This window comes from Cygnus olor, chromosome 19, assembly GCF_009769625.2.
Source record: "Cygnus olor isolate bCygOlo1 chromosome 19, bCygOlo1.pri.v2, whole genome shotgun sequence".
NCBI lineage: Eukaryota > Metazoa > Chordata > Aves > Anseriformes > Anatidae > Cygnus > Cygnus olor.
The window spans coordinates 466958-490576 of NC_049187.1; the positions used below are offsets into that span (position 1 = coordinate 466958).

Sequence of the window (23619 nt, forward strand, 5' to 3'; positions counted from 1 at the left end):
TAGGAGCGTACTTGCTGAAGACCAGTACTAAAAGCTCAGTCGCAGCCTGGCCTTCACCACCAACCTCAGCCCAGCAGAGGGACTACACGCACACAGCAGCACAGCTGAGTGAAACAGGGGCTGGGGCCAGGCCAAAGGCTTGCCTGGGAAGGTAAGGTTTCTCCAGCCCTGCCTTTGTACGAGACAGCCATAGGGCATCCCACCCCTTGAGCTCTCCCACCACCAAAACCTCCAGCAGCTTTTCCCAGCCTTTCGCCACCCCCATCCTCCTCACAGTGGAAGTACAAGCAGAGTCCCCCTGGAAGAGCAAGCTGGGAAACGTCGAGGAGCAGGAGCCAGCACTGGCTGCCCTTGAACTCAAGGAGGATGCTCTACCTCCAGGTGTCCTGCCTGGGTGGGAACAGGACATGTTCTTCCAAACCACGCTCCCTGGCAGCTACGCCCTCAGTGTCCCAGAAGCTAGGGACAGAACATGAAGACAGACGTGTTCCGTGGGCCACTGCTATCGCAGTGCTCCTTCTGCCTAGGGAGTCTGTGTGCCTGCTCTGCCCTCCCCTTACTCAGGCATGGAGACCTATTGCCCTCTCCAAGAGGTTCCCTCACAGCTCTCCTCCTGGCCCGTTTTGCTCAGTATCCTCAGGGCTGGAGGACAGGCACTATTTTCACAGCCCACCCCATATGTCTCAGCTGCTCCCAAGGCTAATCCTGACACGCACCCTGCTGCCTCCTAGATGCTGCTTCCAAATCTCTGCAGAGATGGAAACGCAGGGGCTCGCTCCCATTGTGAAGAACGGCAGGCCCAGTTACTCCCCAGACATGCAGGAACAAGGTGAGGCATGAACACACAGATGAGCAGGGCCAGTGGCGCTCCCCAACATGTTTAATCCTCATATACACATGGGACAAACCCGTGCCGGGGGAGGCCAGGGCTGAGTGCCCACCAGCTTCAGCCAGGTAAGGACTTCAACCGTAGGGCTTTGCGGCTCCGTGGCAGGGAGATGGGAAGAGTCCATGGCACATGGGAAGTCCAGTGACAGTGGAGATGGGCAAGTTCCCCTGGAGGATGGAAGCTCGTCAGTGCAGTGAATTCAATGCCAAGGAAAACACAGTGGAGCCCAGAGCGCTGCTGAGCACAGGGCCCCTGCTGCGATTTCCCGAGTGCTGGAGGTGGCCCCACCAGCTCCAGGCTGATGCCAGTGCTGCTGCCCCACCAGATCACGTCAATAGCCTTCATCCGCCCAAGTGATCTCGTAGTCCGGATACTTTGCTTTCAGCTTCTCTGTAGTCACCGAGTGATTTGCTCGCCCAAAACCCTGGAGGAGGAAAGAGAATCCAAAAGTAAAGCAGGCATGGTTATCACTGTAAGAGCTTATCAAGCAGCTGAGACACCTCAAAGCAACTGGATGCTCTGGGAGAAACCTACAGCCATGGAAGATGCCACTGATCCCCTGTCTGTGAAAGGCTCGTTGGCTCCGATCAGTATGTGATACCGGCTGAAACCGTGCGCAGCTCAGCCTGGTGCTGGCTGATAGGCAGCACGGCGCCCGTCCAGGCGTTGGGCCACCTCACCACTCCAGAGCCATCCTGGGTGATAGGCGCTGGCGGAACCGGAGCTGCTATCACTGACACCATTCTCAGGGTACACAGGTGCGTGGCCTCCACCCTGAGCCCCTCGGGGACCTGGCCAGAGCTTCAGCTGTAGCAGGGAAGGGAAGTGGAAACAGATCTGGGGAGGCAACTGAGGACTGTCTGGCCAAGGTGGGCCTGGCGCGGAGCCGCAGGGCAGAAGACGTGGCTCCTGCAGGCACCCCCAGCTCAGCACGCACTCAGCCGTGGTCTCTGCGCCTCGGCTCGGCGCTCCCGCTTTCAGACGCTGCCTCGTTTCACGCGGCAGGACTAGCGCGGCCATTTGTGCAGCCTGAGCGGCAGCCATTAGAAAGGAGGAGCCACGTCCACAGAAAGCTCCTCGACGCTGGCGCGCCCGCATCAGGGACGCGCCGGCGGGGCTCAGAGCCGGGCACCTCCGGGCTCGGCACCCACGGAGCCTCCCGCCGCCGGGCAGGGCACTCACCACCGAGTATCCGTAGACGTGGATCTTCTTCTCCTCGTGCTGGTGGGAGATGCGGCCGCCCCCCAGGCACTCGCAGTCCAAGCCCTGCCGCTCCAGCTCCGCCGCCGCCTTGTCGTATATGTCGGCTGCGGGGAGAGCCGGCCGCGGGGTCAGGCGGCCGCGGGACCGGTGCGGGGGCCGGGGCAACGCCCGTTACCGGCACCGCGGGGCTCCGGGCGGGGCGGGGGGGAGCTGCTGCGGCCCGCCTGCGGGGACCCCGGCCCGGCCACCCCCCCCGGCCCGGCTACCCCCGCCCGCCGCCGCCGCCGCCCCTCACCGTGGTACTCGGCCCAGCCGTGGCCCCGCACCACCTCCTTCCCGGCGGCGCCGGCGTGGCGGGGCCGCACTCGCAGCAGCACGTACTTGAAGACGCCGCCGCCGTCGATCTCCACGTCCGCCACGCGCCCCAGCGCCGCCTCGGCCGCCGCCGCCGCCATCGCTCCCGGCCCGCCGCCGGCCCCGCCCCACCCCGCCCCGCCCCGCCCGTTCCGCCCGCTGCGGCCGGGGCTCGGCGGGAGCCGCCTCGCGGGGCGGGGCCTCCTCGGGCGGGGCGGCCCCGCCCCGGCCCCCCCCGGCCGGGTCCGGCGCCAGGCCGCGCCTCACGGGCCCCGTTCCGGCTCCGGCCGCCGCCCCCGGCAGCCCCGCAGAGCCCCGCGGGCCGCCAGCAGCGCCCAGGGGTTGCCCCTCGGGCTCTGGGGGCTCCTCCCGGAGCCGCAGCGGGGCCCTGGGACCCCCCCCGGGGACGCGTCCCGGAGCGCCGGGCCGGGTCCCTGGGCACGGGCAGGTTGCGTGGGCAGGAGCGGAGGGGCTCCGGCCGCGGCGCCCGGGGGCCTGCAGGGTGCTGCCGGACACCGAGCAGCAGCAGTGGGGCCCGGTGCCCCGTGGCGAGCCCCGGCTCCTTCCCCCCCCCCCCCCCGCGGCTGCCCCGGCCCAGCAGCCGGCGGCTCTGGGCGCAGCCCCCCCGCAGGGCGTCCCCAGCCCCCCGCTGCCCCCGGCGCAGCGCCCTGCCCTGGCACCCGCGGGAAGCGAGGGGGTGCCAGTCCCGCCGCACCGCCGGGAAAACGCCTGTCTACAGAAGGGGTCGGACGGGGCTGGGGGGGGGGGGCGGTCCTCGCGCCGCATTCACATGATGTCGTCCAGGAGGTTGGGGCTGGCCACCCAGTCCAAGGTGCGGGGCTCGGAGGCTGCCATGATCATGCACATGAACTGTTTGCCTGTCCTCTTGTCGATGGGGTAGATGGTGGTGGGGGTGAAGCGCTTGTTGCTCTCCACGAAGTCGCAGAGCTGCTCGTAGACAGCGGGGAACTCGTGCCGCAGGAATACGCCGCGGATGCGCAGCTCTCGCTGGATGTTGATGAAGCAGACCTCCCGCGCCTTGCGGCCCTCCTCGCCCTCCTTGTCGATGTCCGCTGTGCCGGGCGGTGGCGTCAGGATCAAGGTCTCCATGTCCCGCTCCTTCTTCGGGATCTTCTTCTCGGGGCTGGAGGAGGCTAAGGCCACCTTGGCATATTTCCTGACCGTTGGCACCTGCATCTTCGGAGACGGCCTCTCTGGCACTTTCTGGGCCACGGCCACGGTTACATTCAAGAGGAAACATTCATCAGGGTCATACTGGTTGCCGGTCTCCCGCAGCTCCCGGGCGTAGTCCCCCAGGTTGTCCGAGTAGCTGTCCAGCTCCCGCAGGGACAGGTAGGTGGGGGACATGAGCAGGCTCTCCAGGCCAAACTGGAGGAAGTTCTCAGCCGAGCCCGAGTTGGGGAAGCCCAGGAAGAGCACGCCGCGGCCTCGGGAGAGGTAGCCCACCTTGGCGATGCGCGAGAAGGCCTTGTGCACCTCAGTGTTCTCCCGGCAGAACTGCAGCACGTGGCGGCAGACGCTGCCCACACGCCCGTAGACGCAGCTTTCCTTGTGTGTGTCCCAGTCCTCGCGGCGGCAGTGCCGGGAGCAGTAGTATGTGTAGCAGCTGTGGCACGACTTGAAGTAGAGGCAGGCGTTGAACATGGTCTCCGTCCGCCGGCACTTGGCGTTCGAGCACATCATCATGTCATCCTCCTCTGCGCTCAGGTCGGGCGAGCAGTTCTCCAGCGGCTTCTCAAAGGTGCCGGTGGCTGGCGGGGAGGGCTGGGGGTGCGGGGCGCTACCAAAGGAGCTGGGACCTGGTTGCTCCTTTGTAGGCCGGAGCCCCTCAGGTGCTCCAGGAGGAACCTTCCTCCCCTCGCTCCGCCGGGGCGGCCCTGGGGCACTGCTGCTCAGGAGCTTCTTGAGCTGCTCGGCGACACTGTCCCTGTCCCCAGCATGGTGGCCCGGTGCCGGCTTGTAGTCGATAACGAGGTCGGTGATGAGCTCGTCCAGCTGCTCCAGACTGCGCTGGCGTGCTGAGCCGCTCTCCTTGGAGACAGGCTGTGGGGCATAGGGCACAGCGTAGGGCGCCTGCTCCCGCCCCGCATCCAGCACATCCCAGCTGGCCGAGCGCCTCTCGCTCCTGCCCAGCCCGTTGGCACGGATGTCATTGTCGGTGATGGTGATCTCTGGCGTGACGTACCAGGAGCGGCCCAGGGGGCCACGGCTGCCATCGGCATGCACGCGCTCGAGGATGGAGCTCTCTGAGAGGGACAGGGCGGCGTAGCGCTTGGGTGAGCTTGACAGGTTGATCACCACCGGCTGCCGGCGCTCATCGGGGGATAAGGCACGGTGCTGCTCCTGGGCAAGTAGGTTCTCGTAGCTGCGCCCACGCTGCAGGGCGTCCTCCCTGCGTGCTGCAGGTGCCAGGATGTTGTCCCAGGATTTGGAGTAGTGCTGGCTGTCCCGGCCCAGCCGCGGGGGGGTTTGTGCTGTAGCTGGCGTGCCAGGAGGACAGCATGGCCTCGCGCCCGGCTGGCTGTGGGGCAAAGCGCGACACCTGCAAGCTCTGGTAAGGCAGCGCGCTCCGCTCGGGGCAGTACCAATCGCCAAAGTGCAAGGGCTGGGTGCTGCGGGGAGGGGGGCATGTCCGTGAAAGCATCTCCCGCTCACGGTACTTCCCGTAGTCCTCAGCGTAGAAGACCCTGGCTGAGGAGCCAAGGGCTGGGTATGTCCGGGCATCTTCAGCGTAGACGGTTTTGATGGGGGTGCCACGGGGCGCATAGAAGCGGGGCTCCTCTCCATAGAAGGCATGGGTGGGTGCCTCCTGCACGGGGAAGCTCCGTGCCTCCTCCACATACAACGTCCGGGGTGGCACCGTGTGGACACCGGCTTTGGCTGGGTCCTCTGCATAAAAGTGCTGCGGGGGGCCATGGCGCACGGGGTAGGGGTAGCTGGCATAGCCCGAGCTCCGCAGGGGCACAGCAGGGCTGGGGCACCGCACTGGTTCCTCCGCGTAGAAGAACTTGGTGGGGACGCTGGGGGCTGAGAAGGTCATGCAGCCCCTCTCGGGGTACTCCCTGAAGTCCCGTGAGGACGGCACCGGCACCGTCTGGTATGCCAGCGCCCGGGGGTCCGCCTCGTAGTACTCACCAGGGTAGGGCAGGAGCGGGGGCTCCCCACTGTAGGAGTCACTTGGGGTGGGTGTGCGGGACACGGACACCTGCCTGCTCCCTGGCACTGCCAGGCTGCGGGCAGCCCCAGGCGTGCGGGGCCAGCGCGGTGGCTCTGGCCTGCTGTGTGTGGCCCGCAGGCTGCGAGCGGCGTGCACCAGCACTGCCTCGTCTGGCTTGATATCCACCCGGCACTTGACGTGGGGGCTGGCGCCCACCTTGGTGCCCAACCCCTCCTCAAAGCAGTTGCTGCCCACGCAGAGCGGGGAGATGCGGCTGACGCTGCTGCGCTGTGGCTGCAGCTTGATGGGGTGCACCTCGTTGGCCAGCGCCCGCAGGGGCACGTGGCTCTCGCGGCGCGGTGAAGGCTCGGCGCGGGACGTCTCCCGCGCCACCCGCAGTGCCTCCCGCCCACGCCGGGCTGGCGGTGGTGATGCTGTGACAGCAATGGGCACTGGCGTGAAGGTGGACTTCACCCGTGGCGCACTCTTGGACCGGGCTCGCCTCTTCGGCTCACCCCGGGAAGCTTCCCTGGCTGGCGGGGGGGCCCTGCCACCATAGGGGTCTGGCTTCGGAGGCGCGCACCTGCCTGGCAGCCCCGGCACAGGCTCGGGAGTGCCGGGATGTGGGCAGGGGCGCTCCATGGCCGGGGGGGTGCCCAGCTGCTCGTCCAGCGACTCGAGGAAGTCAAAGCTCCTGCAGTGACGTTTGTTGAAGGGCTGCGGCTCGCGGGGCAGGGAGGAGGACATGGAGGCATCACATCGTGGCAGGGGCTGGTGGACAATCGAATCCCCGGGGGCTGTGGAGGCCACCTTTATGTCTTGGTACACCGTAGACACCAGGATATCAGGTGGGTCCGTTCGTGTCATCTTAAAAGTGACACTTCTATCGCCAGTCCCCTTCAGATGGCCTCAGAGGAAGGCAGCTGGCCCTGCAAGAGAACAGACAAGGTCCCTAAATCCTGGCGAGGATCTCAGGGGCCACGACAGCTCGGGATAAAGCCCCACAGCCCTTGGCTCAAGGGAATTTCAGCCACCTCTTCAGAGCTGGGAGATCAGGGGTGTCTCAGCCTCCGCTGCTGCTTTTAGAAGGCTGCTCCCAGCTGGGGGGAGAAGCAGAAAAACGCCAGTTGGAGAAGTTCACAATCCGGAGTACAAATAAAGGACCAAATGCCATAGCACCTGCAGGTGCACCTGGGAAGAAAGAGCTGCGTGGCACTGCTGTGCCAGCTCACCGCAGGGAGAGGAGGCCGCTGACCTCCGTGCCCCAGCTTTTGGGGCCAGGGCGCAGGACATGGGGACCATCTTGCAGCATCACAAGAAAGCTCAGAACAGGGGTTGGGGGACTCAGTAAGGGGGGGGTCTGTAGCAGATGGGAAATGTGTACCTGGCATCCCACCGTGACCATCCAAGCAGCCAGGGGGGTCTCCCAGGAATGCGCAACCTTGTCCCAGCACACGACCCACCCAATCCCAGCACTGCAGGCAGCACAGCCCAGCCAGCAGCATCGCTCAGGGACAGGCACTGTGAGCACTCACCACACCCTCTGCCACTTCCCCACCAGCCACGGCTCAGAGCACCCCTGGGCTGCCTGTGCTCCTGAGACTCCTGCCAATAATCCAGCTCCGGAGGGGCTGTGCTCGCTCAGCACCCTCCAGCTTTGTCCTCTCCCATGTCCCAGGCTGTCCTGCACCAGGTCACGTCTCTGCTGGTGGGACAGGGACTGTAGCTCCTGCGTCTACACAGGATCCGGTGCACACCACGGTGCTGCGAGCTGCTGCCTGCTGTGGGATGATGCTCCCAGCTGGGGGGCAGAGTCCCCCGCCAAACATGTGACGAGGAGGCACACCAGCGTGATCCTGGCACCCCCAAAGTGACCAGGGAAGAAGACAAGGTCCCAGAGGATCTGGTGGGTTTTGCAGTGATGTTCATTCAAAGACCATTGAAAAATGTCTGCAGACTGTAACTGGCACCAAGTGCGCTTACAGCCAGCTTTGCCCACAGTGGGGACACCCAACCGTCTTTAACACTCAAATTTTTTTTGGCCACCTGGCCAGGAGGCACGGAAGCACAGGTGCGTGCGAGCAGCTCCAGGAAACAACAAAGGTGCATGGTAAAGGCCATCAAAATGTGTTTTGCTTTGAACAGAAGCAGAGGACCACAGGGAATGTATTTCAGGGAGAAAAGGAACAGACTTTATTTGTCAAGAAGCAGTATCAACTAAGCAGAGATGTGGCAGAGGCCTTGGCTCCCTTGTAGCCTTCGTTTCCCACCTGGATAAACCCCTGCCTTGTCCTGAAGCTGGGGGGGACATGGATGCTAGGCAAGGGGTGAAGCTGGGGGGGTTGGGGGGGAAGGCAGCAGGGGACGTGTCCCTGGGGGGGAATGGGGAGCCCAGTGGCCAGGGAGAGATTGAGGCCGGTCTGGAAAAGGCCAGGAGGTGCCTTTGGGAGGGCTCATGGCCACAGGGCACAGGGAAGCAGCACGCCCCTGCTGTGGTGATGCCAGCAGTGGCACTGGGGAGCCCATCCCCATGGCGTCGGGGCAGCTCACGGGCAGGGAATCGTGGCCTGCGGGCCAGGGTCCTACCTGGTCCGGCCGCAGCAGGGATGGGGTGGGTGGGCTGAGCTGGCCGAGGGCCCCGTGGTGGCTCCATCCCAGCACTGCAAAATAAAAGAGGCACGTGAGGGTCCCGGGAACCCCAGCCACGAGGGCGGGCAGACATTACACAGCATTACATGTGCATTACACAGCGGGGCAAGGGGTGCGGGGGGGGGCGTGTGTTACACCTGCTCCAGTTACACCGCAGGGGCACGTCCCCCCCCCCGCCCGCCCCAGCAGCATCCCCCACCTGCAGAGCCGCGTGAGGCCGTGCTGGTGGGGGAACCCGGGGACAGCAGCGGTGCTGGCATCCCTAGTGCCGCCCGGGGTTGCTATGGTTTCCCCGAATTATTCCTCCTCTGCAAGGATAGCGTGGGTGCGTGGGGAGGCTGGTGGGGCGGCTGCGCACTGGGGGGCCAGGGGGAGCCAGGGCTTTGCAGCATCGCACGGGGAGCACCTGCAGCTTTGCGTGCTGGGGTCAGAGATGGGATGGTGCTGCTGAGGCCACCTGTGGCAGGGACAGACACCGGTGTCACACAGGCCACCCTGCTCAGGTGGCGCTCAGCAGGGCCCCTGAGGAGGGGGCTGAGCCTTGGGGACAGCCGGGGTGGCAGCGGGGGACTGTCCAGGTGCCAAGTGCCTAGGGGTGAGCAGGGGCACTGCCATCCTCCCACATCCTGCATATCCCCAGCACCACTGCCCTTGGGAAGCTCCCAAAACGGGATCGCTCCCCACATGTGGCATGAGTGGGTGGTGCAGGGGCTGTGCAGTGCCAGTGCCCACTGCACTGCCCGGGCACCACAAGTGCTGCTGCTCCCTGCTTGCGTCCTTCCCCGTGCCCACAGAGAGCGTGCTGCTGGTGGGCACAGTACTGAGCACTGCCACACACTGCACCGCACACGCTGCCAGTGCGTGCTCTGTGCGTGCTGTCTGGGCATTGCCCCACACCCGGCCTGCAGCCGTCACTCTGAGCATGCGGAGGTGTGCTGCATGGGTGCCCTGTTCGGGGTACACGGCCAGCACGCCCCCTGCCTGTGCTGCGAGCAAGCTGCCTCCACGTGCACTGCACCGAGCACACTCCCGCTGCACCACCACACACAGCGCAAGCACGCTGCCAGCGCACGCTGCGCTGCACTGAGCTCACTGCCTGTGCACGGCCCTGTGGCTGCTGCCAGCGTCCTGGCAGCATCCACAGCCTTAGGTGCAGTGTGTGTGTGCACGCATCGCAACGTGGCCCAGGAACCCTGTGCACTGCAAGTACAGGGCTTGTGCAAACCATGCTGGACACACCACCAGTGTGCTGCCTCCTGCGCACGCTGCGCTGTGCGCACTGAGCACAGCCCAGGCCTGCGCACTCCGTGCACGCACCAGGAGGGTGCTGACGGCCAGTGCTGCCTGCACACGCTGCCCTGGGCATTGCCAGTGCACAGGTTCCCCAGTGAGGGAACCCACCGCCCCCGGCCCCCATGTACATGGCAAATACACAGTGCTCTCTGGCCCCCCCATTGCCCTGTGCCCCTGCCCCCAGCTCCTGTGCCCAGGGCACCCCCCCACAGCCCCTGCCTGGAACCCGTAGCTCCCTGCCCCAGCACCCATGGGTGCCCCTGCACTCCCTGCCCCGCCTGCACGGCCGGGAGGGGGAAGGGGGGTCGCCCTGCTGGAGCGTGGGGACCCGGCCCCAGCGCAGGGCCGTGCCCCAAGCCTCAGCTCTGGCATTTGGCCATGGGGCGGGTGGCACCTGCAGGGCAGGGGCAGGGACCCCTCCGGCCACCCCGGTGTGCCCCGCCTGCCCAGCCCCCAGACCCGGCCCCGTTCCCTCTTGCAGGGGAGGGTGCTGGGGGCTCCCACCCTGGGGGGGCCACCCGCAGATGGGCACGGCCGAGGGAGCCGGGGGCGTGGGGGCGTCGGGCACTAGGGCCGGGAGGCATCGCCGGGCCCGGTGTCCCCCCGCAGCCGCTGTCACCCGCGTGGCTTCCAGGGCCCGGGCCAGGGGCCGGGGTGGCTGCGTGGGGCGGGCGCCCCGGCGGGGCTGGGGGACGCGGCCGGGAGGCTCCGGGGCTGCCCCGGGCGCTGCCGCCGCCGCTCCCCGGCGGCCCCAGGGCGGTGGCCCCGGGCACCCCCGCGCTGCGCTCCGGCATCCGGGCGGCTCCGGGCCCGCTGGGCCGCGCGGGGCGCTGAGCTCGGCCCCGGGCGAGATGGGCCGGCCGGGCACTGCCGTGGGGTGGGATGTGGGCACGGGGATGGGATGCGATGGGGTGGGATGCCCCGGGGGGACGGGATGCGGATGGGGACGGGGCTGTCCTGGAAGGGGGCTGGAGATGCGATGGGATGAGGAGGGCGGGGGGGGGGCCGGGCTGCGCTGGCCCGGAGGGGACGGGGGATGGAACGGGGATGTGGGGCACGGGGGAAGTGTGGGGGGATGCGATGCGACGCGACGCGATGGGATGGGATGGGATGGGATGGGATGGACCGAGGGGGGGCCGCAAGGAGACGGTCCCGGGGGTGCTGAAGGCCCCGACCCCCCCCGCTCTGTCCCCTCTTTACCTGCTCCGCACCCGCGGCCTCGGCGGCCCCCCCGCTGCATCCCCACCGCCGCGCTACGCTCGGCCCGCCGCCGCCCTGGTGGCCATGGTCCGGCCCAGCTCCGCCCGATACGGCACGGCACGGCACGGCACGGCACGGCACGGCACGGCACGGCACGGCACGGCACGGCACGGCGCTCCGCCGCGGCCGCCCGGCTCCGCCGCTTGTTTTCCCATAAATACGGCAGGCGGAGTTACCGGCCGGGGCCGGGCCGGGCCGGACAGGGGCCACCCCCCGGCACCGCCTCCCCGCCCCCTGCCCGGCCCCGGTTCGGTTCGGCCCGGCCCGGCCCCATCCCATCCCATCCCACCCCATCCCATCCCATCCCCATCCCCATCCCCATCCCCATCCCCATCCCCATCCCATCCCATCCCCATCCCCAACCCCATCCCATCCCCATCCCATCCCCATCCCCATCCCCATCCCCATCCCCATCCCCATCCCCATCCCCATCCCCATCCCACTCCGGGCCCCCCGCCCGCCGTGCGGCGGCCCCATTTTCCCCGGTGCGACGGGGCTGCCTCTGTCCGGAGCCCCGGGGGGGGGCACTCAGGTGACACAACGGCAGCGCCGAGACGGGCGGCACCGTGCCCGAGGGCTGCCAGCACACGACGGCCGCAGCGGGCAGGCCCTGCCTCAGTTTCCCCACTTCCCCCGCCGGCGGCACGCCCTGGCCAGCGGCCCTGGTGCTGGGGACCCGCCGGGGCAGCCTGGGGGTCGCAGGCAGCTCCGAGCTGCAGGCCCGTGTCTCTGCGCAGCGGCTGCCTTAATGGGATTTGCTGCATTTCAAAATCCTCCACGGCAAAGATCCTTCCCCCTTCTGCTGCGGCACCGCAAGCATCCCCCTGTACTGTCATGTGTCTGCACTGAGCAGAGGAGCACTGGAGTCAGTGCCGTGCCAGCAGCACGCCTGCACACCTGTGTGCACGCACACACACGCGCGCGCATGCACACGCACACGTTGGGTGCGCTCGGAGCGGGAGCACCGTGGGCTGCCGTGGCGCGATGCCCGCTGCGGGGAGCAGCGCCGGGCACGGGCAGCGCCGCTGGCTGAGTGCTCGCAGTCGTGCTCAGGTCTGGAAACCGACTCGTGGTGACCCGGTGCAGATGTCCTTACGCATGGCCTCCGGGACTGTGGTGGTGGTGCACAGGGACGGACAGATGGACAGACGGTCCCCTCGCCTTCCCCCACTGCTGCCGAGCGCCCAGGGGCAGGGCAGGGGGTCCGGGGATGCACCTGCTGGCTGTACCCAGCACCTGTCTGTGCCGGTGCTGGCATTGCTGTGACTCCCTGCAGAAATGTGCCATGGGCATCTGTTAGGCACTTTGCCCCCAAATGCCCCTGTGCTCCCAGGAGTGCTGTGGGGACAGCTGAGAGGGCTGAGCCCCAGGAATTCATTGCACAGATGAGCGGGGCGCAACGGCTGCAGGTGCTGCGAGGGGCAGCTCTTGTGCGCTGCACAGGTGAGCAAAGCCCGTTCTCGATGCAGGGCACTGGGGCCCGGGGCCCTGTCACTCCCCCTCAGCGCTTCCATTTTCCTCCCTGCGGGACGCAGCGCTCGTTTCGGCTGCTCCCGCTGCCCCTAGCTCCCAGCCCTGCGGCCCCCGCGGCCCCCGCTGCGCTGCTCCATCTGCTCCCCACCTGCCGCCAGCCCTGCGCCAGCCAGCCCCACGCCTGAGCTGAGCCCTGACGGGGCTCGCTACACCGCCACTGCTGCACATGGGTGCCGGGGCCAGGCCAGCTCGCAGCTCGGGGCCGGGGGGGGGGGGGGCTCAGCACCCCACACAGCCACAGGGATGGGTGTAAGTCTGTAGCTGCAAAGGGAGGGCAGGACAAGCAAGGCAGTGCTGGCCGGGAGCCAGCCAGAAAGCAACGGGGTAAAATCCAGGAAAATCACCCAAAAGATGCGGGAGACCAAACCCTGTGGGGAACACACAGAGTCCTGATGCAGGGGATGCTGCTGCCAGGCAGGTGCCGAGATGTCTGCGCCAAGGGCACAGGGTCTGCATCCCCTGCAGTGCCACCTCTGTCCCTGCAGCTGTGGATTTGGGTGACACCTGCAAGGGCCAGGGCGGGTGGGAGTCCACAGTGGCTGTCACCCGTTCGGAGCCCCACACTTTAGGGCTGTCACAGAGCCTCAGCTGCCCAAGGGCAATGGGGCTAAGTGGCGGTGAGCAGGCTGGACTGTGTCCCCATGCGCCCTGTGGTGAGGGGCAGTGGGACCGTCTCCTCCCCCCGTGTGGCTGCTGTTTTAGGTTGGGAAGTGCTGGGGGCTGTGACCAGCTGTGCCCTTGGCCACCTCAGGCAGGACCAACCTCGGCTTTGGGGTTGGGGGGCTCACCCCCAACCTGTGCAGCCTGTGGGGAAGGGGGCATCACACCAGGCCTCCCCAAGGACCAGCCCCCACTGATGCAAAGCCCATAGGGCTGGTCCCTGCTGTCCCCCCTCTTCCACAGTGCTGTGGGATATAGGGTGTCTGGAGACATTTCTTCTATTTCCAGCCTCCCTGAACTGTCCCATTTAACCTGACTCTGTGCTGAGGGAGCTGCTGCTTGCAGGGGTCAATCCCCACTGCTCCGCAGTGTGCCGGACCCCTCCAGCCTCCACCTGCACCTGCGGGTTCATCGAGATGTCCCCGAGCTGAGAGTGCCACCAGGGCATCCCACCATGCATGGGGACAGCTGACCCAGCCTGCTGTGCTGGAGCCGTGGGACAGCACGGGGAGCTGGGAACGCGGGAGGGGGCAGCTGTGGGGACAGACAGGCAGCGCCCATGGGTCACCTGCCAGCCCTGAGGGCCACCCGTCCCACCGGGGCTGCCATAGAGCCGGGCATCTCCTCGCTGCCATCCTGCTGGCCCTGGTGCTGGGATCCCCGAGTCCCGCCACACCCCCAGCTCTCCTGCTCATTTTCATCAGTGCCTTCCTCTGACCGGCACAGCCCCGCAGGTGGCAAGGGAGTGGCTGCAAAAACAGGGTGACCTGGCAGAGGCAGCCCCATCTCCGGGTGGCAGGAAATGGAAAAATCTCAAAGGTTTTGGGCTTGGCTGGATTCACAAGCTGCTGCCTGGCCTCAAGCCCAGCTCCCTCCCGACTTGTGCTAGAGATGCGATATCCAGCTTGCTCAGGGCAACACCTGCCACGGCACCAGCCCCCGAGGCCCCTTGGTGCTGAGCACCACAGCTTGGGGCAGGAGCTGGAGCACCAGGTGGGTGCCCTGAGATGCTGACCCAGGGAGGAAGCGGGTGAGTGGTGCAGGACAGCCCTCAGATCTCCTGCTGGGACGGGGGCTCTCTGGGTCCCAGCCTCCGGCACTGACTGACACGATGGAAGGGGGGACACAGGCCCAGAGTGTGGACATGGGGAGAGGACGGCTCTGGCCGTGCCAGTGCTGGGCAACGTTACAGCTAGAAAGACCTTCCTGGGCATTTGCGAAATGCTGTTGTATTCTACCAGGAGGGCCCAAGACTCACCCAGGAAGCGAGCACAGGCAGCGAGGGAGCGTCCTGCAGCATGGGGGCTTTCCCAGGAGCCCCCTGGCGTCAGGCTGGCAGCGGGACTGGGGCACTGGGTGTGTTGGAGCCAGGGGAACCCAGCATGGCCAGGTCTGAGGGAGCAAAGTGAGCTGGCACTGCAGCGAGGCTCAGAAAGAAATGGGAAAAAAAAATCATTTGAAAGGAATTAAACGTAGAAGTGGCTTCCATCTCTGTCTTGAGCACTGGCAAGACGGTGCATGCCCACCAGCACGGATGCACCTTGGGCTGAAGCTGCAGACCCACCAGTCGTGATGGACCGGGCGGCTAGGCCAGTGCAGGTCACACCCCGGGATCTGCTCAGCGGGATGTGACAGGCTGGCAGAAGCTACGTGGTCAGCAGGTCCCCAAAACGCCCAGCCTGGGGAGATCAGGGCCAAGCCTCCCTCCTGCAGGCTGCCCTTGCAAGCCCAGGGAACAAGGCAGGTGAATCCCACCCTGTGGATGTTTGGGGCTGCCCGGGACAGTGTGTGGGCAACGTGGCAGATCCCCACATCACCCGTACTGGCAGCTCAGATATTCCCATGAGTTGTGCCAGGAAGGGCCACGCAGCCCCAACAGCGTGGCTGCACAACGAGAGGATGCGAACAGCCCCTGTGTGGGCCGAGCAGCTCAGCGCGGGGACCGCAATTGGAAACGACAGCGCTGTGTAGGCAGCCGCGAGCCTGGCCCCGGGGACACCGGTGAGATGGAGCCTGGCGTCAGGGCGATTGCATTCACAGGGTGATAGGTGAGAAACGGGGCCTGGGCATCACTCCAACCAAGCACGAGCGGCTCCAGCGAGGCAGGCGTGGAGACGGTTTCTGGGTCACAGCAGAGGGGTACTCGCCCTCCCAAACACGGCAGAAGCATCCGCACAACCCCAGCGCACAGCCTGCGGGGGCGGGTCAGGCTTCTGTACTGAGCATTCGGAGGTGATGCAGGGTCCGTGCTGTAGCCGGGACCCCTGGTATGGCCCTGGACCAGCCTGGGACTTGCCTCGCACTTGCCGACACCACCACCGCCGCTTTATTTATTTTAGCAAATCCATTCCCTGATCCCCCTGAAGCCCATGGCCGTGGCACCAGCACAGATGGGGCTGGGTAAGGCTGGCAGCTTAGACCCCGCTGCTGGGCGCTTTTTGGAGATTGGTTAAAGAGCACGTTTTTACTCCAGGGCTCTGTTCAGCTCTTGCTGGTTCTCTGCAACTTTCGGGGCTTGTGTTTCTCCAAGGGTTTCTCCAAGTCACTGAACATGACCCCAGGACCCGGAGAATGCACGTGTGACCACAAGAGCTGCCCGCAGTGCTCAGGTGCCCCAGAGCTGGTGAGATTGGTGGCGGCTGCCGGTCCCTGGCTCTGTGTGATCCCGGGCCGCTCGCTGTCCGTGGGTGCTGCCGCTACTGCAGCGGCGCCCAGCAGAGTGAGGGCTCCAGCACCAGGGCAACAGCTTGGGGATAGGGCCTGCAGCACCCCCTGCCACAGCCACCCCATGGGAAATGGAGCGATGGACATCCAGTGCTGTGCTCCTGTGGGCCCAGGGGACAGGGGGTCTGGGGGCCTGTGTGTGATTCACGCATGGTACCGGGAAGGTGCCAGGGATGCTGTGCACTGCTCTTCTCCCTCCCACGCTGCTGAATTTACAGCAGGGATTAATATTTGATACCTTCCCTTCGCTCCAAGCTCATTTTTCCCGTCACCATCCTCGCTGCGTGCGCAGCCAAGCAGGGCAGTGCGTTGCAGCCCGCTGGGGACCGCAGCAGCCTCGGTGGGGCCAGCACAGCTTGGGGCTGGCAGCCTTCATGTCCCCTGCCCCATCCACGGGTGGGGGGCGAGGGGCCCAGGCAGGCTTGGGGGAATAGGGCTCCATGTTTGCTCACACCCCCTGGCAAGGGGCACAGGGAAGGCTCTCTGTTCACCACCTCTCTGCAGGCATCACCACCACAGGCTGCCGGGAAATCCCATTTCCACGGCAATGTGGGGATACCCTGGCCGGGATGGGACCCCTGCCCACTGCCCTGCCTGCCTGGCCCCTCACTGATGCTCACTGGGCCCTGCGCCTCCTGCCTGGGGGTGACACTTGAGTAAGGAGCAGCCAAGCCCCCCTGGAGCAGCACGGAGCTGGGAGCTGTTGGGCCTGGGCTGGCTGTGGTGGGGCTCTCCCATCCTCCAGCCCCTCTCCTCTTCCCATCGTCTCCCTTCCCTAGCTGACACAAGGGAGAAGCCAGTCCTGCTGCCTGCCTCGGGGTCTAGGGAGGGAGCTGGAGCCTGCCTTGCAGCCCGGCTGGGTGCCCTCAGCCCTGCAGGCAAGGAGTTCGGTGCGGCTCCAGCAGGCGGTGGGAGCTGGGTCCTGGCTGAGCGGGCAGCGGCAGCGCACCCAGGGCCTCGCTCCAGCCCGCCCAAGTGCCACATGCCAGCATCGGCTGCTCATTATCCCCCTGAGACATCAGCTGCCCACCAGCCCCTGCTGTGATGCATGAACCAACCCCTCGTGCTGGGCTGGTGTCCCCTAAACCGGGCAGTGCTCAAGGCAGCAAGGCCGGGGGGAAGGCCCCTGTCCTGCCCCTCTCGCTGGAACTGTTTTCTGCTGCCAGTACAGGGGGTGTTTCTCCTACCAGCTCCAGGGAGAAGCCTGCTCTTTTCCCAGCCGGCTGGCTCCTTCCTGCTGCCAGCCTGCACATGCCAGCACAGTCTCCGTCTGCATCTGCTTCCCAGGCCAAACCTCATGCGCGGGCAGAGCTCCCGTGCCGACACGCTGCCCACCCGCACATGCCCGCCTTGAGCAGGACAAGGGCACGGGGTGGCCGCAGACCAGGAAGGCGGAACTGGGGAGAGCGGCACCTCCCAGGTCATCCCGGCCACCTGGAAACACGACAGCCTCCTCCTCCCAGCCCACCTACGCTGCAAGAGAAAGCCACGCTGCCAGCCTCCCCTCCTTGTTCCCAACGTCAGCCAGAGCCGGGCAGTACTTGGAGATAACTACACCTTCATGGGTTTGCAGGCTGGGTTGCGGCCCCACACAGCATCCTTCATCCAGTTCTGAGCACAGCACACGTGCAGACAAATAACACCTCCTGATTCAACCCGTAACGTCCTGGCTTCCTGCAGGCTGCTCCACACCTGAACCTTTGCCAACTACTCCACATTTCCTCCCTCGGCCAAGGTCTGCCCAGGCCCATAGGGCCCATGGGGCTCAGGCGCGACAGCTCTCTCAAGGCACTAGGGGATTGTTTCCCTTTGCTCAGCGACCTCTCTGGAAAGCGGTCGAAGGACAGGTCTGGATACTCACTGTGAGCCATCCTAGGGCCAAGCACATGTTGGAAGCCTGAGATGCTGAAGGTTTGTTTTGGAGGCAAAACCACAAGTTAAAAAGGCTCCACCACTTGTCCTGGTATCTTTAAGCACCAGACTGAGCCAACTCTGGATTAATTACATTATGCCATGATGAAGGCTGTTGCTAGGTTACAGCAACTGGTCCCTAAGCCCATCCTACTGCAGGATTTCCCCAGAATCACTCATTTGCGAGCTCAGGGGCATCCCAGAAGGACAGGCAAGCACTAGGATCTCACAAAGAGCAGGGCCCTCAACTGCAGGGAAGCTGCAGACAGCACGTCCATCGCTCATCTTGTCCCCGGCCCAGCCACCTGCCTGCCCTGTCCTGCACCAGGTCCTGTCACAGTCCAGCTGTTTGCCCGGCCCTGCAGCACCTCCAGGAGCCTGCACAGCTCTCTGCAGAGCAGGCTTCCTCAAAAGGCACCTGCAAGTTCCCACATCCATTTTGCATCCTGATAATACCTGAGCTTCAATAACCTAACATAAAAATGTTCCCACCCGAGGCCTTGGCAAGCCAAGGGAAAAAATGCTATGATCTTATGGGAGCAGCAGAAATAGGGTGAATCTGAATCCCCCGAAGTGCATGATCATTGCACTCCTTGCATTTGGCTCGTCATAAATCGTAGGGAACGATGAAGACCCAGTACACCAGTCAGCCAGCTGCTAGCTGTGAGTCTGCTGCAAGAAACAGCTGTGAATAAAGCCAGCACCATCCCAGGATGCAGCAGGAGATGCATTATATGGGAACCATTAAGTACAAGCCCTGGCACGACCTCATCTGGACTGGCACAGCCTCAGAAAGATGAACTCAGAGTGGAGCTGGTGCCAAGGACGGCCGCTAGAACAGCCAGGGGACAGCTTGTGCGGCAGAAGAGAGGCAGAGCAGGGATGAGAGGCAGAGCAGGGATACGAGCCCTGTCCGCACAGGACTGAGGAGGTGGAGCAGTATTTAAACAACAGTGCTGGCAAAGGAACAAATAAGCAGAAATAGGCCAGGAATAAAATTGGATGGCAATTATCAGACAGCTCCTAAACCTCAAGGCAGAAGACTGATGTACAGCTTCCTGCATGGATGCTGGAAACTGAGCTGTTTTGGAGATGGCTGGCACTGCCAGGACCAGTCCGTCTGCCCTTGTGGTAATCTTCTACCTGGTATTTGACAAAGGGATGGAGGAAGGCACAGGCTGGGTATGGAGAAACCTGGTCCTTTCAGCACAGACAGTGCCACGCAGGGCTGGGTACACGGCTCGGCAGCAGTGATAAGCAGCTTGATTCACTTGCAGGGATGAGTTTTGTGACTAACACAGATTAACACAAGCAAGAGCTTTAGCAAGCAGGGATGGCCACCTGTTCTAAGGAGACTTGGGCCATCAGAAGGATGCTGCGAACACGCTGCCCTTGCACTAGATGAATCCGCAAGGAGACAATGTACAGCCACAGAGGAGTCAGACAGCTTGAGGCCATTCAGGTGCAGGTGAGCTAGAAGGTCCTGCCCAAACTGGCTCCCAGCTGGGGAGCCACAGCGAAGTCTGCACACGAGGCACACTGCAAAGCCTGCAGAGATCAGAACATCGGCTTGCTCTCAGAGTATGACTTCATTTGTGTCTTGCCACAACAGCTGCATCAAGTCATATGCCAGAGACTGCCAACAGTGACAGGAACTGCTAACCGTAACATAATTTTACCATTTCAGGGATGGGGATAGCAAGGAACCCTCCCCAAAATAAATGCTGGGCACCTAACTCCCATTCACATCTCGGGTTAGCAGCACAGCACCAGCTATCCCAGGTAACCATAACCCTGTTCACAAAGCAGATGTCCAGACTCCCCCAGATGCCAGGTAAATGCCAAGTCCCCTCTCCTCCTGGGCCTGTGAGGCAGCCCAATGCTCGATGCTTCAAGCAAATGGAGGTTGCAGGTATGACTTAGTCAGCAGCTGAGTGATCCTGGCTGGGAAGATACGGGGGGTGGGAACAGGACCTTGTAGTTACCTCTCATGACTTATCATGGATGGTTTGGCTTCAGATGGGCGCAGTGGAAACCGAGATTTAACTGTACCATGTCAGAGCACCCCAGGGGATCTCAGTCCCACAGCAGTATGGAGGCAGGGGAGCAGGCAGTGCAGCTTTCAGACGTGTGCCTCCAGTAGCAGCCCTCGAGGCCAGGGCTGCCCTTGCTGTACTCGAGAACCAGGCCCTTTAAACCGTCAGACTACACAAATTTGCACTTCTCCCTCCTGCTGTTCTCTACCAAATGAGACTTTACGCAACATGCAGCTCTGGCCAGAGTTAACCGCAAGAAATTGCAGCTCCTCAGCCTTAAGGTCTTGATTTTTTTTGGATGACTGATAAACCCAAACGGATAAAAACAGATACACCGGTAACTCTAGAGATACTCACAGGATCTATTTATATCAATGTGATCCTGCAGAAGCTTCCCCACAGTGACAGGCACGTACACATACTTCTTATATTTAGCTTATTTGAAAGACTGGGCATGGGTGAGCCCAACTCAGACAAGGTCTATTTCTTTCTCGCCTCACTTACACTTACCAGTGCTGGATTACACCTTACTCTGTAGCTTTAACTACTTCAGCATTGCCTGGAAAAGGGATAAATCTAAGTCTAAAAAATGCCTTTTTGCTGCTATTCTTCTCCACACTCCCACTTTACCCACTGGATGGGATTTCTCTGGCCTTGCAGTCAAAGCCAAAATATGCCACATGCCCTCCTGGCTCTCTAGTGTAAGTAAAGAGAGCTCCCACATCTGCTTCTCTTAAAGGAGAATTTTGGATCACAATGACTCATCTTTGCTTGTTTTTGTCTCAGTTCCTTGTGCTGACAATGAACCTGAGCTGCAGGGAGCGTAAAGGCTCCTACTGGTAGTCAAATCTGGCCCAGGTGAAAAACAAACCAATGCCAACATAAACATTTCTAGGGGGCTCAGCGCTTGTTCAACCTTCTGCTAACCCATGAGCTGCGTTTGCACGGAAGCTGAGCTGAACAAAAATGCCCTCTCCTTTATGTGCTGTGTGAAACAACAGCTCTCTCAGGACAGACCTCAGATTTGGGAAAAAAAACTCATGGTTTTTAAGTTCAACTTTTTCTGAATGATTTTTAGTTTAGCACCCCTTTCCACTAAGTATGAGATTGCAAAAACGTGAGGTCGTGACAGAAGGCTGTCCTTCTGTGAAAGGATCCTGGAGGGACAAGCAGCTCATGGGCCTAGACAGACACACCTGCAGTGGAGAAGAAGATGTACAGAGGCAGTTGTACAACAGAGCTTTATAGTCAGAATGGATTGTACCAGGTTTTTTGATGCAAAATGGAACATGACCCAAAATCTTTACAGAACAGAAGCGCTTTCAGGAACACAGCCAGCTGAAGCTTGAACGCCTGCCTACCTTCTCACAAGAGAGGCCACAAACTTTGGTTGCGTCAACTTTTTCCTCTCCAGGCGTGCAAAGTTTGAATTGTGCCATGTGATTTCCCCACAGTGTCACAAGAAATGTAGTAATGTAGAGAAATAGTGAATGCTAATGGAAAACAGACCTGAACAATATACTGCTCATGCAGCAAACTCAGTTCATTTTATAGGGAAACAGTTACATGTGCATTTTGGGGGCTGGGGAGAAGAAAAAGAAAAATAGAGCAGATAACTGCCTGCTGTTCAAGACAACTCTGAAGTGGACAATGGATCAAAAGAACACCTTGCTTTATGGGGATGTAGTAGCAAATCCCAGCTTGGATACCACGGTTGACAATTCACAACAAAAAGGGGAGGGAGAACAAAACCAAACCTCAAATCAACCTGGGTGCAACAGGTTAGTGGAATGCACAGAACCTGGGGGGAGCTTCACTGTCCGAGCTGCAAAAGGGACCCAGAACCAAAACAGAGGCGGGTATGGAGAACTAACAAACTCCACCAAACATGGTGGTGACTCACTGAGACACAGGCAAGTGTGAACAGCTGGCCTGTAGTGCCTATCCAACTGCAGCCTGCACTGCTGAGGAGGCACCAACTAAGTTCAAAGCAAAAATTAAAAGACTTCCCAAACTCATGGGATAGGAGGAGGCTCTCCAGTTGGGGCAGGGAAGGGCAGCACGCTGGCTGCTGGGAGGCTTGGCCCGGTAAACATAGCTGCGATATTGACAAATTGGACCAGGAAAGGTCGTCTGAGCTACAGTGGTTGTTCCTCTCAGTGTAGAGAGGCAGCCGCTGCTGTACAGCCTGACTGTAAAATGCCTGAGAAGCAAATGCCTTGCCATGCTAACACTGTTCTGTAGACAGTTCTGAAGCTCTGGATATCTTCATTTCCATGAGAGTCATGTCCCTGAGAGGTACCAAAGGGAGGGGGTTCTAGTGTATGCAAATTCAAGGGTGGGAAATGCAGAAAAGCACTGTTTTTTTCCTCTCTTTTTCAAGTTAGCTTTGCACTTTGCATTGTTTTCCCAAACTGCATAGCAGCTTACATGTAGTGTCTGAGACACTGGGGCCACGGAAATCAATGGGGCTTCATGAATTCCAACAGCAGCACCAGTGAGTGCTAATTAAGCTGCTGTGCAGAAAGGTCCCTTTCAAAGGACTCCAAAATCACACACGCTCTCTCTCACTCTGGTCCTGTAGCTGCTGTTTTATAGAGCTGTATCATAGCATGATCTGGTTGATTTAAAGCATCAGCTGCTGGGTGGAGCAATGGCCAATACCACCTTTCTCATTAAAAAATAGGAAGAATAAAAAGTTAAAGACTTGAGACAGGCGAGCACAATTGCGTTCATGCAGCATGTTTTGTTGCACTCCTCTTAACAAGACAGGAACTTCAGGTGTGCAGGAGTGGCATATAACAGGGGTGGAGCTGAAAGCAGGTCCCTTTCACCCCCCACACCCTGCCAGCTACCAAACAGGGCATCTCTGGAAGGAGACAAAATGACAGCCTGGAAGCGGGCTGGGGAACCATGCCCTAAACCTTCCCCTTACTCAAGTACATCTCAGCTGCATTTTCTTTGTGTAACGAACACACCAGAACAGCACACACAGATGTAAAGCTTTTGTTCTGCCAGATCTGTTTCGAGTGAATACATGGCAAAAAGCTTTACACATCTGCATCTGTCCTGGTGTGATTTGTAAGAAAAGATGGAGACAACCACGACAGAAGAGTCCGCTGCATGTACAGGTAGCCAGCCTACAGCTCCTCATAGTCCCCACCTCCTCGTGGCTTGCTCATGCTGGCTCCTCCTCCAAGAAAAGCCTCCAGTTCATCTATCTCATTGTTTTTCTCCTTGCTTCTCTTCTTCTTTTTCTTTTTCTCCTCTTTGCTCTCCTCTTTCTCTTTGCTCTTCTTGTGTTTGCTTTTCTTTTTCACAGACTTCTCCTCTTCCTGCAAAATGAGAAAACTGTAATTAGTAAATCCTCTGAGCATGCCAGTAACCCAGCATATATCGCCCTGAAACTTGGCTCTAATGGGAACCTTACTTAGGGAGAAGCATCTACCACCAAGGCTGGCTGGGACCCTTCTGTGAGTTTGGACAGAAGAGAAGAAAGACCATCTGGTTTTTATGTAGCAATGGTCTGTCAGGCAGTTTGTGCCTGACAATACCACATTACTGGACAAGCAGAAATGTCAAAGATGAAGCCTCCTGCAGACTTCCCTCGCTGTCCCTGAGATTAGCTCTGTCTGGGATCTCCCTATGCTTGGAAAAAGCCATGGGGCTATAACAGACTCCAATCAGCAGAGATGCATTGCTCTAGTTAATCCTACATTTTACAAACTCACACACTGCCTTTTTAAAAGCCAACTGTTCTGAAAGTTTGCTTTTAAGCTGCAAAGTGGTTAATGGTCTGCAGAGCCCATGGAGCACAGCTCTGGCTGCAGGATGCCAGAATGGAAGGCAGTCCACCTGGTGCACAGAGCACACTGTAGGTAGCTACCCCTTTCCTCGGCTGCTAGACAATATGGCAGATCAACTCTGAG

General features: G+C 61.7%; 3 protein-coding genes across 5 annotated transcripts in view; all 3 read right to left on the reverse strand.

Annotated features, from left to right (window-relative positions):
- Positions 1–862: 862 nt before the first annotated feature.
- On the reverse strand, positions 863–2595 carry PHPT1 (phosphohistidine phosphatase 1). 3 transcript variants are annotated; one of them, XM_040531884.1, is made up of 4 exons: positions 2388–2595; positions 2072–2196; positions 1212–1313; positions 863–1056 (listed from the first exon to the last, which is right to left on the reverse strand). In XM_040531884.1, the coding sequence occupies exons 1-3, from the start codon at positions 2545–2547 to the stop codon at positions 1221–1223; spliced, it is 378 nt and encodes a 125-aa protein (XP_040387818.1). In that variant the 5' UTR covers positions 2548–2595; the 3' UTR covers positions 863–1056; positions 1212–1220. The 3 variants fall into 3 exon arrangements, with proteins under 3 accessions (XP_040387818.1, XP_040387820.1, XP_040387819.1); XM_040531886.1 differs by having other exon boundaries at positions 2474–2568; XM_040531885.1 differs by having other exon boundaries at positions 863–1313; positions 2474–2568.
- Positions 2596–3112: 517 nt separating this feature from the next.
- Positions 3113–10926, reverse strand: AJM1 (apical junction component 1 homolog). Its single transcript, XM_040531891.1, is given in 4 exon segments — positions 3113–4933; positions 4935–6553; positions 8211–8284; positions 10767–10926. Coding segments are annotated over 2 exon segments (3258 nt in total). The 5' UTR covers positions 6492–6553; positions 8211–8284; positions 10767–10926; the 3' UTR covers positions 3113–3232.
- Positions 10927–20915: 9989 nt separating this feature from the next.
- Positions 20916–23619, reverse strand: part of RABL6 (RAB, member RAS oncogene family like 6) — a 58273-nt gene continuing 55569 nt past the window's right edge. The window contains exon 15 of the mRNA XM_040531500.1: positions 20916–23025. Within this exon, the coding sequence (XP_040387434.1) occupies positions 22831–23025 (195 nt within the window). The 3' untranslated portion in view covers positions 20916–22830. The remainder of the gene's footprint in view (positions 23026–23619) is intronic.